This window comes from Danio aesculapii, chromosome 8, assembly GCF_903798145.1.
Source record: "Danio aesculapii chromosome 8, fDanAes4.1, whole genome shotgun sequence".
Classification (NCBI taxonomy): domain Eukaryota; kingdom Metazoa; phylum Chordata; class Actinopteri; order Cypriniformes; family Danionidae; genus Danio; species Danio aesculapii.
The window spans coordinates 9,266,146-9,281,105 of NC_079442.1; the positions used below are offsets into that span (position 1 = coordinate 9,266,146).

At 40.3% G+C, this 14,960-nt stretch overlaps 1 protein-coding gene across 2 annotated transcripts in view; it reads left to right on the plus strand.

Annotated features, from left to right (window-relative positions):
• kdm5c (lysine (K)-specific demethylase 5C) overlaps nucleotides 1-12,945 on the plus strand; it is a 39,695-nt gene extending 26,750 nt beyond the window's left edge. For both annotated transcript variants that reach the window (XM_056463136.1, XM_056463137.1), the window contains 10 exons: nucleotides 2,218-2,450; nucleotides 2,536-2,921; nucleotides 3,005-3,143; nucleotides 3,352-3,531; nucleotides 4,004-4,126; nucleotides 4,750-5,517; nucleotides 7,320-7,371; nucleotides 7,453-7,652; nucleotides 11,800-11,965; nucleotides 12,047-12,945. In XM_056463136.1, the coding sequence (XP_056319111.1) occupies nucleotides 2,218-2,450; nucleotides 2,536-2,921; nucleotides 3,005-3,143; nucleotides 3,352-3,531; nucleotides 4,004-4,126; nucleotides 4,750-5,517; nucleotides 7,320-7,371; nucleotides 7,453-7,652; nucleotides 11,800-11,965; nucleotides 12,047-12,066 (2,267 nt within the window). In that variant the 3' untranslated portion in view covers nucleotides 12,067-12,945. The remainder of the gene's footprint in view (nucleotides 1-2,217; nucleotides 2,451-2,535; nucleotides 2,922-3,004; nucleotides 3,144-3,351; nucleotides 3,532-4,003; nucleotides 4,127-4,749; nucleotides 5,518-7,319; nucleotides 7,372-7,452; nucleotides 7,653-11,799; nucleotides 11,966-12,046) is intronic.
• The last annotated feature ends 2,015 nt before the right edge of the window (nucleotides 12,946-14,960 follow it).

Consider the following 14,960-nt stretch of genomic DNA (forward strand, 5'->3'; position numbering starts at 1 on the left):
ATTATTATCAGCTCAAGAAGTTTACTATTTAAAATATAGACACGAGGCGAGCGCAAGCGAGAAAGCAAAACCACTCGTGCTTTAGACGGCCTTGTAAAAAACTACAGAGCACAGGGTAGATTCTGCTCTTTTTCTTGGCTATGTGGCTGTTTATCAAGACAACGACAAGGTTTGTTTGAGCTCTGGTCGACCATGGCTCGTTATTATATGTATATATTATTATGGTATAATGTCTCTGCTGTGTTTTTAAAAATTTGTGGTTCCTTTGTTTTAATTTTCGCTTGTTGCATGACCGAGTGACGTATCTCTGTAAACCAATAGCGTTCACTTGTGCATCTTGCTATGCTTTTTGGTACCCTTTTGTTGTGCTAAGTAACCCTTTGCAAAGGGTACCCAATAAGTGGTACGATACAGTTTGCTTTTAGGTATATTTTGACAGTGGAAACGACCATAAAAGCATACCGTACCGTACTGTACTGAACCACTCAGTGGAAACGGGCCATAAGGAAGGTATACAAAATGTGCAGGGTGGGGGGGCCCAAGGATTGGAATTGAGAACCACTGGACTAAGGAGACATGCAAAACATGCAGTGTTGTGAGGGGATCTATGAACGTGGTTGACACACTGCCTTAGATGAAAACCATTTTTGGGGAATGTGCAAAACAATGCACTAGTCCTTACAAAGAAATGAGTGTCTTAAAGTCTAACCGTCCTTTAAGCCAGTGGTTCTCAAACTTTAAAGCCAGCGACCCCCAATGTAAGATCGTCAAGAACTCGCGACCCCCCCCACTACCAAAGCATATACAAACAATAAAAATAACTTATTTTAAGCTGTTCACAATATTTTACCTATATTTACTACATTACAGGGCTCGAAATTAACATTTTTGCTTGGTAGCACTGGTGCTCCTTACTTTTAAAAATTTAGGCGCACCCGCCAAAATTTAGTCGCACCCACCATTTATGAGCACCGTTACTACAAGTTTTATAAACATATTTATTGCATTTGAAATCAACACTAATCAAAACTAACAACAAAAAATATATATGCATGAGTGAGGAAAACATGTCTCAATGAAATCTCGTTATCACAAGAAAATACATTTTTATAACATAATTAAGTGACCAAAAGATACACACGGACCGCTCACCAGGCCTGCACGCACTGCTTGACATAAATGAATCTGTTAATGATAACTGTGCTGTGTTCTCACGGGTGGTGTCTGATATTGCACAGATGGTTTTGACATGTACCTTATTATTTGTATACGTCATTTTAATAGCAATACCGGTCTTTTCATGAGTTGAAATATTAGTTTAACCTTAGTCAGTGCAAGCCCTTTTGCGATGGTGTATGTGGCGTTAACTTTTACATGTATCTGCCACTTGCACGGCAGACAGCATTTGGTGATTAAATGAAGGATTAAACAGAAACTCTCGTGCTTAAAATGTGTAGATGTGGCAAACAGTTACCTGAAAACCCTGTCCCACTGACTTTACAGTGAATGCTTTAGTTATTTTTCATAGCGGACTTGTCAGTGTCAACTGTCTGTGTTGTTTTCATTCTCATCTTCAGCGCTTGTCAAAGAAGGCAGAAGGCGTTGACTGAGTGATTGACAGCTGATATTAACCATTCTATTTGCGTTCGGTTCTTGAGCAGTGGGCCAATAAGAAGAGCGTGAAGGCGGGCAAGAGTTACGGGCTGTGTTTACTTGCGCAAGTTGACATGACAATTGTTTTAAACTGTTCCTGAGCGCTGCGTTTCAAGTGCAAAGATGCATTCTGCCTGAATGTGTCCTAAATACTTTATGAATTCATCCTGATATTTCTGACGTTTTCTACTTTTGTCTGATGGGGTCCTGCTCTAATGCTTCGTCAAAGAAGACGGCTCCGTAGACTGTTTTCACATCCAGATGCGTGCTGTATTGATAACTAGCGAGTTATTCGCTGCACAATTATGATGTTCCATTCACTTTTTTAAAACAAATAATCAGTAATATCTTAAAAAAAATCAGAAAATTTTAGCTTTTACTTGTAATACTGAAAAATATATATTACAATCACTGAAAATTAGACAATTTTTAAAATCACTCTCGCGACCCCTTGAAATTATTCTGCGACCTCTACAGGGGTCGCGACACCCAGTTTGAGAACCACTGCTTTAAGCAGTTGACATTCCCTGAAAGCCCACATATATTTTTATCTTCTGTCTTCAGATATTAAAGATCTAGAGGTATTAAAAGAAGAGGCAGCTGACAAAAAGTTCCCCAATAATGAGCTGCTCCAGCGCCTCAGCACCGTCTTCACGGACATCGAGAAGTGCGAGAGCAGCAGCACAGAACTCCTCAGCAACAGCCAGAGCAGTAGAATAACCCTGAAGGAGCTGAAGACTCTGGTGGACACCATGCAGAACCTGCCATGTGTTATAAAGCAGCAGGAGGAAGTTCAGGTAGAACATACCAAAGATATGCTCAATAGTCTTAATTATTTTTAGCAGCATGCATCTATGTGACCCTCTGTTAATTGTTTACCAGGTAATATTGCAGAAGATTGAGGAGTTTGATTCCCGTGCTCAAGTTCTGGTCGACAGCACCAAGAGTGAGTGGAAGCAGGACTCTCCTCTTCCTGCAGCCACTGAAATCCGGGCTCTGTTGGAGGAAGGAGCGTCACTGCCGGTTATTGCCCCAGCATGTGAGCTTCTGAGTGGGCTGTTGGAGCAGGGGCGCTGGCTGGGAGAGGTCAGGCGGACGTTAGGGCCAGAGGGCAGTGAGGTGACTCTGTCTGTGCTGAGGAACTTGATGGAGTCGGGCTGTAACGTACCACAGAGCGTGTCGGTGGAGACTGCAATGGCTGAACTGCAAGAGCTGTTGACAATAGCTGAACGCTGGGAGGAGAAGGCACAGATATGCCTGGAGGACAGGTGAGCTGGAGCACAAGAGAAGAGCAGAATGTCACCATACTGTTACAGCCATCGTTTATCTCTCAATTGTCTTTTGTGAGCAGGCAAAAACACCATTTATCAACGTTGGAGGCTATTGTGAATGAGGCTCAGCTAATACCAGTGCAGCTTCCTAATATCCTGTCCCTACAGGCCTGCTTGAGCCGAGCTCGGGCTTGGGTTACCGATCTAGAGGAAATTCAGGTGAGAATAGTTTGGTCAGTTCTGAAATAAGCTGCTAATGATGTTGCATATGCTTGTATGTGAAGCTGCTTTGAAACAATCTACATTGTAAAAGCGCTATACAAGTAAAGGTGAATTGAATTGAATATGGTCAACCTGCAATTCAGTGTGGTTGATTATTGGTGAATGGATCATTGAAATTTTCTTTTTCTGATCTCTTGTGGAGAAGAATGGTGAGCACTACCCATGTTTGGATGACCTGGAGGGTCTGGTAGCCATTGGGAGGGACCTGCCAGTGAAGATGGAGGAGCTAAAGCAGCTAGAGCTGCAGGTGGCCAGTGCTCACTCCTGGAGAGAGAAGGCCAGCAAAACCTTTCTGAAGAAAAACGGCCAACATAGTCTGCTCGAGGTAAAGCAGATGCTTTTGAAATACTGGAGTAGTGGTGGGCCAGTAGGACATGTATCCACCGAGCATTTTGCGCAGCTGAAAATGGTAGTTTTCTTCCAAAATCGCTCAGTTGAGAGCGCTTTTTCCAACTGTAGGAGCATTTACAAAATGGTGAATGCAAAACAGATGCTCAGTGCCTCACCCCACTGCTGGCATTCTAAAAAAACGCCACTTCCATTGAAAACAACTGACAAAATATGCTGCGCTGCTTGGGAGAAAAACTTTTCAGTCAGTGGAAAATTACTGTGTAATTCACAGTACTAATTTAGACATTTTCAGAAAAAGTTGTTTTGGCAAATTGTTTTAAAGTACAGATACAAACTTTACTTTGACCTGATTTAGTTTGAACAACATAACAATAGTTATTTGAGTTTGTTTGCAGACCTTAATGCCACCAATTAAATTCCAACCATTAATTTTTGCAATTTTGTAGGTGCTCTGCCCATGTGTTGAGAAGAGCAAGAAGATGGAGGACAACTCAATGGCTACAGAAGCAGATTCGGATGTCAATGTATTAGGTCTCACAGCTCAGGACCTCCGAGACCCAGGAGCTATTGTGAGTTCCTCTATATACATAACTGCTACTTTTAGGAGACTACCTCTGAATCTGTGTATGAAAAACACTGTTCCAAAATGTAATGTAGTAACCCTTTTCTCTTCATGAATGTTAAGTGTTGACCATATTCAATGTCTTTCTTCAGTGACTACAAATTGACTACAGTCACACAAAATTAAATGCCAACATATGAATTATACTTTGAGCTTTAGGATTTGGAGGACACTCCAAGGTTTTTGGAACTCCGCCTAGAGTAGATATAAGCAACCCTGGTTCTGGAGGCACACCAACAGTACACATTTTAGCAACTGGGGTGTCTACAGTAGTCAACATTTCAAGGGGATCATCATCTTTCATCAAAGTTGTCCTAAAACTGTTCAACAAAATCTATTCTTGTCTTAGGACAATTTGGGAAAAAAATTTTTGGTCCACTTATAATGTTGACTATATAAACAAAGCTGATTAGTTAAATTGGGTGCTTGATTTGGAAAAGTTTAAAGACGAGTGCTGTTGGTCTCCATGAGAAAAAGGTTTTTGAAATCTCCGCACGTCAGAATATTAATGCAATTCCCAAAGTGATTGTAAGTTTTACATCTTTGTCTCATTTGTGTCACCAATATCAGGTGATGGCATTTAAAGAAGGGGAGCGTCTGGAGAAAGAAGCCCTCCTTCGCCTCCAGCAGGTTAATTTGGCGAAACCCAGTATCGAAAATGGAGCAAGCACTGACCAGGACAGTATCAAGACAGAAAAGAAACAGAGTAACTCCATGGAGACAGATACACCCCTTAACTCAGACAGTCCCATGTTGCAAAATGGAGGCTCTTCCCATTCCCTCACCTCTAGCCAAACTGTGTGTGTTTGCGGTGGCCCACCTCGCCCCTTGCTTCACCGGTGCCATCTGTGCAAAGACTGGTTCCATGGAGGTTGTGTGTCCTTCCCACCACTGTTGGCCTCCTCAGACACGCATCTTGCAAAGCCCCTCTGCTGGTGGGACTGGAACACACGTTTCCTCTGTCCACGGTGCCAGCGATCCCGACGGCCACGGCTGGAAACCATTCTAGCGCTGCTGGTGGCGCTGCAGAGGTTACCTGTACGGCTGCCAGAGGGAGAAGCTTTACAGTGTCTTACAGAGAGGGCCATTAACTGGCAGGGCAAAGCCAAACAGGCGTTAGACACTCCAGAAGTACAGGGGGCACTAGAAAGACTGCAACAAGTAGAGGATGAAATGGTCAGTATAAAAGAGGAAGAACCAGAGGAGAAAAAGAAATGGAATGGAGATACTGTAATTGTGCTTTCTGACTCGGAGGAAGCAGAAGATGGTGTTATCGATCTGACGGAGGATGGGAACTCGCCAAAAAAGAGTGAAAAGAACGGCGTTAATGGTACACAGGTGAGCTTGTGCGATTGTACGTAAAGGAATCCACAATACACACCTTTTCCACCAAGGCAGTTTGAGTGCTAGTTCAGAGACAGAGCATAGTTCCAAATTGGTTCTTTGACTTTGGACAGCAAAATATTGCTGGGCTAGAAGAAAGAACCCCTTGTATTGGGGGGCTCAGGCTGGGGTTACGATGATCAATTAAATGAATAAACTGTTTTGACTACCATTTTTGAATTCGCAGAAGAACACAATGATAAACACGCTATTCTCATCTATAATCTCTGCCTATAGAAATTATTGCTAGTTGCACTAACACTTTGAATCAGGTTTTCCACAGATAATGGAATTTCTGCAATGTCATGGAATTTTAAAAGGTCTATTCCAGAATTGTATATATTTTTTGTCCTAGTCATGGAATATCAGGGATTTTTTGGAATGTCAGGGACCTCCTATTTATAAATATATATTTATTGTGCCTATTGTTATGGTTAGGATATTTTCATTTATTTTTTTTCCACTTGTCAACTGCCAATCAAATGCAGGCACCAGACTCTAGTTATTGTATGTGGGTGTTTTTTTCCTGCTTGGTGCTCAACCAGTTCCTCCTGCATTTTGTGGGGCAGAAAATCGGATTATTGTAGTCCAAAATTACTAATTAATTTTGTTGTGACCTTTCTCTTTACATTGATAGAAACTATATAAATCAGACCCCCTGTTTTTTTTTTTTTTTTGCAATTTAAAAATGTCTGATTTTGTGATGGTAATTGCCAGAAATTTGCGGACAATTTTGCGATTAAAATAGCATACAAATATAAAAAATTTGATATTATATTATTATATATACATCTCATCTTATATTATGTAGCCTATTATGTTAGATGTGCAATCTGACACAATGACACAAATCATAAAAATAGAGCTTCTTTATTTTGGTCTTTTGTCAAACAGTTAGATCTAAAACATTCGGGATTAAGCCAAAGGTAGGTTTATAACACCTATTTTATCCACGATCTTACTTTCTCTCTCTCAGATTTTACTTCCCGAGCCATCTGACATCATGTACCTCACTCAGGACATGCATTAGGGCTTTCCCTACCATAATACACCTAAAACACGGATTGCCTTAACTCGTAAATGGCAAGGAAGTGTTTTCTTTCGTTAACTGCAGGGAAAGAGTTAAACAAAATAATTTATCGATTTGACGCTCATCAAAATACCAGCCATACATGCAAAGCACAAATAATGTCCTTCAATTTGGTCACATCCAGCAGCCTTGAACCAATCTCCATCATTATAAGCTGCTTGCTTTTCTGTTTGTTCCATTACTCCGTTTGTTAGATGTTTGCTCACACTTTCGAACTCGGGTCGCCGTGAGCACAGAGTGCATGTGTCGACGCACTAACCACTACACCACTGGCGCAGACGATTTTTCGAGAGATACATCCAGTGTGCACAACGTCTCTAAGTCATGTAAAACAATTAATTGCAAACTGAAATAAATCTAATTTGACTATATGATTTGGAAGTGGATGTTTTATTAGATTTACATTTTTTTGTGTAGGTTCACAAAGTGGTTGTTCAACCAAAAATGTGAAAGTGCATTTAATATTTACTCACCATTAATTGGGTATAAACCTTTTTGCTTGATCTCTAGCATGTAAAAAAAACTTAAGACTTATCAGAAAAACCAGCTCCAACTCTGCAATGGCTCTAGCTCTGAACTAGCCCCAGTTTCATGCTTGTGGAAAAGGGTTATAAGTCTAGCCATCTTTTCTTGTTAGTTAACAAAAACATGTCTGTCTTCTGTACAGTCTGGCTGTGAGAATGGAATTGGCAGAAAGTTGAGCACACGTGAAGTTACAGGTTTGTTCGTTTGCTAGATTCCCTGATGTTGGTTTTCCAAGTATTGCTTTTAGTCATTTTTAACCCTGTGGCTTTTATTAGGGGTGGAGTCTCTGTTGTCACTAGTGCCGAGTCTTAAAGGGCCAGTGGTGGAGCTGAACACATCCGTCAGAGCACAGCTGGAGGAGCTTCAGCTTGAAGGAGACCTGCTGGAGGTCACGCTTGACCAGACCCACACTATTTACCGCATCCTGCAGGCAGCATCACAGCCACCACAGGACACCCTGCGGACACTCATACAGGTGAGGGAAGAGTGCTTCACATCTCTAGATTTGTGCTGTGGAGACCAAATTCTTATGTCAGGATACAGTGCTAAGGGGAGAAGTCAAAACCTACAATATTGCATAGGTTGTCCTCAGATTTTCAAATTTTTTCTTTTTTATAATAATGTTTGATTCACGAATAAAATTAAATCTGTGGTACACAAATGAACAGGACACACTCACATTCACACCTATGTAGTAACGATATAGACATATACACTGCTTCCAAATTGGTATTTTTAGTGTGTAATTCACATAGAACTAAGTTATATTTTCACAGACCTTCTTTTACTTGAGGAATTGAAAATAAATGCATAAATAAATGTACAGAAACGTGTCATTTGTTTGTTTTGGTTGTTTTCATTTTAATCGTTTCATGATGATGCGATGGTGTGCTTTATCTGCCTCTCTAATTCCTGCTGAACTGGGCGGGTTGTGTGATGTTTGATTCGGGGGACGTTCTGGAGGCGGGGTTTGCATGATGCGCTGCGAGCTACTAGCCCGACAGTGCTCATGCTCCCGGGTTATTGGCACGGCCCGGCCCAATAAAAGCCTTGGCTCGCACTGGCCTAACAGTGGAAATGCAGCTAATAATTTTTGAAGCTTTCAGAAGCACATAACTTTGTCATAAAACTAAACCCATACATTGCTAGTGGTTAGTGCATGTTTTTAAGGTAATCAATGAGTTTTTGTAACAAAAATGTTGCATAATTTTAAATTGTAAATTCAAATCACTTTTTCCGTTTGCTGCTGTATTTGCATTCTTGACTGAACTTCTCGGCTAATCTCTTGACTTGACATATGATACATAATGTAAGATGTGTTCTTAGCAGAAACTCCAATGAGAGTAGACAAACAAGGTTAACTAAACCCTGGTAAGAAATTGGAAGTGGAAACGAGAAGTTAAAATGTTAAAGGGTTTCACTGTTCGTCATTGTCTTGTGTTGTAAGTAGTTAATGTGAGCGGTTCACCAATAAGCTTTATACACAGGCTTATACAATAAGCAACAATAAACTTTATTCATTTCGGTAAGACAAACCGTTCACTTCCAGTGAACTGTCATGCCATCATAAACTCTGTGCTTAAGATCTTCATTGTTCAAACTCTGACCCTGACTGCAAGATTGAGACACAATATAATAAGGTTCTCTTGCCAGACAAGAACTACAGCATCAAGTTCCATTGTGCCATGCCATTTCTTTAAAATATAAACATTTATTGTACCACAATATTCTTGAGTTTTCAGTGCTCAGCCACTGCTCCTTCAGAAAGCTCACATTTTAAACATCTTATTCTTCACATATGAGTGGAGACTTTCGGTCTCAATCCCTTTCATTGATTTCTAGATTTTAAAAATGGCTTGTTATGCTTATTGATGTTACAAACTAATATTTTATGATTGTGTTCTACTTTTTATGTATAGTCATGAACACACTTGTTTGTAGAGCAAATAGTTTGACCCATAGGCAACTGAATCGGAAGTTCTATAACAATTGCAAAAACGAGCGCACTTCCACATCATAGAATAGGGTCAGTATTTTGACTCTGTTAGGGTGCTTTTACATCTGTGGCTAGGTTCATTTGCTTCAGATCAAGAGCAACAAATGATACATTGTCGCATTTTTCAGCATTTTAGGTTTCTTTACAACACATTTATTGCTCTGGTCTGAACCAGTTGAAACAAACCAAAAATGCAGTCCTGTGGTATCATCCATATCAGTTGTTGACCAGATATCTCCTAAAGTGCTTTTTAGTTGGTCAGATTTAACTTGCATGAAAATTCCTAACTCCCTAAAAGTAAACCGAGAGGATGAAAAGAGAGCTGTTGTTGGAGCACTGAAAACAAATACGTGCCCTTATCACATAAAACACAGCACAGCTGACTACTGCAGATGATTTAGTCCGAGAGTGTGCAGTACTTTTTGCAATTGGGTCTCTTTGAATTTGGATCATGTTCTCACCACAAACGAACCGATTCAGTCTTTGTTTAAAAAGCGTACTAAGGCGGCCTTTACAAGAGGGTCTCAGTACTCTTGTTAGGTCTAATTTTGGTGTCTTGCATTATATGTTGAGTCAAAGATCAACCAAGAAGTTGTCTAGACATTTAGCTGCCACCAGAAGTCAGTGATTTGAGTTCATAATTATACATTTAGAAATATTTTTGATACAACAACACATTGATCTGGTTTATAAGATACACGTTTTCCCCCTGGCAGTATATGGCTTAGTGTAACAACAAATTGATGTGCTCTTGTAAGCTTTAAAAAAGAGCCACTACTAAAAACTATTATAGAGCATGGAAGAGCCAGTGTAAAATTAAGGGGACCTATTAAGCGTCACTTGTATAAAGAGTTTACCACAGTTGTGTAGCAACAATGTGTGAACATCCAGCCTCTAAAAATGTATTAAATTTTTTCTAATCACACTGTATAAAAGCAGAAACGCTTTATTTGACATTCTCTTATTGTACATGTAATCTTTAATGGAACATCTCCCTCATTGCCGTAGACAGTCCTGAGTGAGAAGCAGCCATCCGCTGTTAGAGTTTTCGCACCATACCTTCTTCCAAAGATAATGTCAGTGACGAATTATAAATGTGGAGTTTTAGGATGCACAAATGAGCACTAGTCTTCATAGACTGCCTTCTGAGAGCATTCGTTGGCTCTGCCCTCTTCTAAAAAGAGGGCTGGAAGCAAAATCTCATTTGAACTTACAGCAAAAGTCACCAAAACAGCATTATTGGTATAAAATCCTAAAAGGGTCTGTTTCAAATAGTTATAAAACATTATTTGTGTTGTATTTTGAGCTGGAACTTCATGTACACCCTCTAGGGACATCACATCTTGTAAAACAAGGGGCATAATACGCCTATTTCACGCGGCCGCCATTTTAAAACACGAAAGCGAGGCTGCTGTGGGAAGAAACCCGGAAGTATAGGATCAGCACTGTAAACATTGCAGCAATATGCTGTGTACTACAAGCCTCCAGCTGTTGCCGCGATTTGAAAATGCAGATGTGGTGTAAACATCACTTTAATATTGTTCAGTTTAATTTAAACAATTAAAACAATATTAGGCATCAAACATCATCACAGTCTCTTTAAGAGTAATACACTTAAGTGTCCTCCTAGGCTTCAGTTCATGGCAGCAGGTTAACACTGTGAGGACGCTTCCCTGCTTCAGCCTATGTAACCCGGTAAGCGATAAAGCAATGAAGTCCTCTGTAGCACACCCTCGTGTTGTCTTCAACAGTGTTGTCCTGGTAATAAAGTTTTAAAAATGTCCATTTCCCGCTAAAATTTAAGTGCTGCTGAGCGCTTTCTTAAACAGCACTGATTTGCCATAGTATTCACCAGTGATCAACAGAAAGGACTCTGATTGGCTGTGAAGGTCATAAGTTCACCGCTCTTCACAGATCGCAAACAGATAGACGGACATTGGAGTGTTTTAAAGCCGTGAAGATCAGTCGATTCATCTGCGGATCGCTCGGCTGTGTTTGCACTTGGTAAACATCGGTGAAGAGCGATGAACTGATGACCTTCAAGTCCAATCACAGTCTTTTCTGTCACCATGGCAAATCAGAGCTATTTAAGAACGTCATCAACAGTGCTTAAATGTTAACGGAAAATGGGCGTTTTTTTTTTTTTTTAAGTACCGAAATTTTGGATCGTGACATGTCTAATATGGTAAAAAGAATCAGTTCATTAACTTGAGTTTAGAGTTGGCCTCTAAAATGTGTGTTTGGGAAAAATAACGTTAGCTAACAAGTGCCATTTCCCTTAACTTAGCTGAAAATAAGGTCCGATATCCCTTTTTATTTTCACTATTCATTCAGAACGGACCTTCGGGTCACTTGGAAGGTGGCGAAAGTATAAATTTGTGTCACTTTCTCTTTGCTAATAAGATATACAGCCAGGTACACAACATTCCTGTGTGACTCCTCTGTGTGACTCCTGTGTGATACGTCCGGGTTTCTTCCTACCGCAGCCTCGATTTTGTTGTTTAAAATGGTGGCCACGTGAAATCAGTCTATAGGTCCCCTACAAGAAAATTATGGGGTAACTTTCCTTCATGGCTGCCCTTTCCGGCTCGCTACCTACTCTGTGTTGACTGGGTTTGTGTTTCAGATTGAACTGCAGGAGCAGAGAAGCTCAGGTCGTGGCAACAAGTCGAAAGACTCCAAGAGGAAGAGAAAGAGCCAGAAAACCGAAGGCGAGCCGAAATCCACAGAGGCTTCAGACTGCAAGAAGACGAAAGCCCTCAATCACAGCCCACCTACAGACACACACAGAGGTACAAAACTCTCCACTCTTCATCCGTGAGAGCCATCTGTCGTCTGTGAAAGAAACAAACGCCTCTGTTCTTCCCTTGCAGATGTTGTGATGTTTTCCTGAAGCTGTGGAGGAGCCGATGGAGAACCATGAACCACAGAGACAGAAAAGCGCAGGGCTCAGGCTCATTCCCCCACATAATAAGCTCACGTTAATGTTTCTTTTCAACCCATCAAATGGATGATCCTGACCATACTAACCACTGCACTTTTTCTGTTTGTTTTGTTTTCTCCTCCGTTTGTGTCTGTTCACTCCCCTCATCCTGAACAGTGCACTGGCGCAGGCGGTTAATTCCGTTTCTGTTAGAGGAGGGATAAAACGGGATTCGCCCTGCGGTTAAGCTGTCTTGACTTTACAGTATAGATGTACCAAACTGTTCTTAACGCCAATGCCGTGTGCTGCATAAAATGACTTGTCCAGGTATACACACGTTCACACACACACATACTCGGCGGGGCAGAATGGGAGACTGGCATTGGCTGCCACGATGACACCGTATTCTTTTTGTACAGAGTCTCACGTTTTTGTCTGGGAGGCTCGACGTTGTGAATAAACTAGTACAATATTTTGAAAGTGTGACGGAAAAAACAAAGGCATTTACGTTCTGGTGCTACTTTCCTAAGATAGGTTCCTGCATAGTCCTTTTCCACTTCTTCATTGTCATTTCCTTTCAGTGCTTCTGTTGTGTCTCTTAAGCTTCCTGCTGTCCTCTCCTGTTCCTCTCCACACAGCTGTACAAACTCTCACTTTAACTCCCTTTATGTCCATCTTCTTTGTCACTGGGGTTCTAATAATTCTATTATTATTCTATTATTATTATTATTATTATTGGTATTGCTATTGCAGACACGCGCTGTCGTGGGTTTGTGTATAAACATTTTCATTTCCATGTTGCCTTTGTTTCTTTTCACTCTTGTTAGAAAATAAAAGTTTAGAATTGTTTTAGGAATCGCTTTCATTTACTGTGAGGCACTTTGAGTTTCAGGAGTCTTCGGTTAGAGGAGCGTTAGTGAGGAAGATGCTTAAAGGTATGAATGTTTGCTGTAAATTCACACTCAGCTATAAAAAAATGTACTTGACTTTTTTCTTTAAAGAGCCCCTATTATACATTAAAAAGGGTCATATTTTGGTTTTGGGGTCTCCAACAACAGGCTTATATGCATGCAAGGTCAAAAAACAATTTCATTGTCTTATAATATGCATTTATCTTTACCTAATTAGCCCAGCGACTCCCATATGATTCATCCAGCGATTAATTTGTTCCCAAACCCCTCCTTAGCACGATGCTAATCTGTGCTGATTGGTCCGATGGCCCAGTCTGTTGCGATTGATTGGTCTTCTTGCAGTCTGAAAATTACCTGAACACAGCACAAGGCTGGGGCTATAATGCTGAGGTATTTTTGCAAAAATAAACCTCAACCACTGACTCTTCAAAGCCTTATCGTTGGGTAGGGAAAATAACAGTAACTTTTCCTCACACTTCAGAGCACAGCGTCTTCGCAGCTTGAGTTAACCGAAATCTGCTACAGTGTTTGTGGGCGTTCAGTTTTCCCAGGTCTGTGCATGCAACAGCTGGGCAGGGCTTGAGTTCCGACGTCACGTGGGCACGACTAAAGATTTGTTACCCCCATGATTCATTTATAGATGAATCAATAATTTGAAACATGGCACACTTTAGATTTAAGCCTTCACTTCACTTAGAGCTGTTACACACGGCATGGAAGGTCATTTTCAAAAACCCATAATAGGGGCTCTTTAACAGAACATGAGTGAATTTGGTTTTCGTGATGATAAATATGCAGCGGGGTGTCAACGGGGTCTTAAAAAGTCTTCATTTCAAAAACTAAATTTTAGGCCTTAAAAATTCTTAAATTCACTGAAATATTGTCTTGTAGTTCTTAAACCATTTTACATGAGTCTTAATTTACTTGTATATGCTGAACACTGTATATATACAGCTAGGGTCAGCCTGTTTTGACCCATTATATAAAATGTGGTTAAGAAATAACTAATTAGAATTATTTTCTTTGAAGTGGCAGGTACACTTTTTTTTTTTTTTCTTTTGTGCCATTTAAAAAAATCCTTAACGTTTAGCCTTAAGTCTGAAATTCTTTGTGGTCTTAAAGTGTCTTAAATTTGACTTTGTGAAACCTGCAGAAACCCTGAGCAGGCGCAAACTACCATGTGAGCTGATGGGTATTTTTAATGTTCATTTTTGATAAATGCAACACTTCCTCCGTCTTCCTTTTCCACAAATACAGTAGCATCAGCTCATCTGTAAGTTTGTTCCAGAACATTAGTGTATTGTAAAAAAAAAAAAAAAAGTATTTTCACCAGCAAAAACAATGTTTTTAAATGGATGGTTCACTCAAACATTTTTATTTACTCGCTCTTTATCCAGAAGTGGGTCTGAAGTTTTGAATATCTTCTTTTGAAGATGGATGGATGGATGGATGGATGGATAGATAGATATAAATAAATATAGAAATATGTAGAAGAAAGCTGAACGCCTATAACTCTGGGCCTGCAACGTTTAGCTTCAACCCTAATGAAACACACCTGAACCGATTAATTAGGACCTGAACAGCACTTGATAATTACAGGCACGTGTGTTTGATATGGATTGATACTGAAATCTGCAGGAAGGTACTGTAGTGCAGATTTCCAGCAACAGGGTTAAGCACCCCTGCGGTGGCCACTTCTATAGTCGGAAAAACAAACATTGGATGGCAATGGTTACATGAATTCTGCTTTTTTTCTTTTTTTTTTTTTTCCTCCTCCAAAATATTTTCCGTTGTGTTTTATAGAAGACACTCGTAACTGTTTGAAACTAGGGTGAGTAAATGACAGAATTTACTTTTTTAATTAGCTATCCCTTTAATGCCGAGTTTAGCCTCGATTTTGACAAATCTCCGACAAATGCCTCAAATCACAGGTAAATCGATGCTCGTTAATGT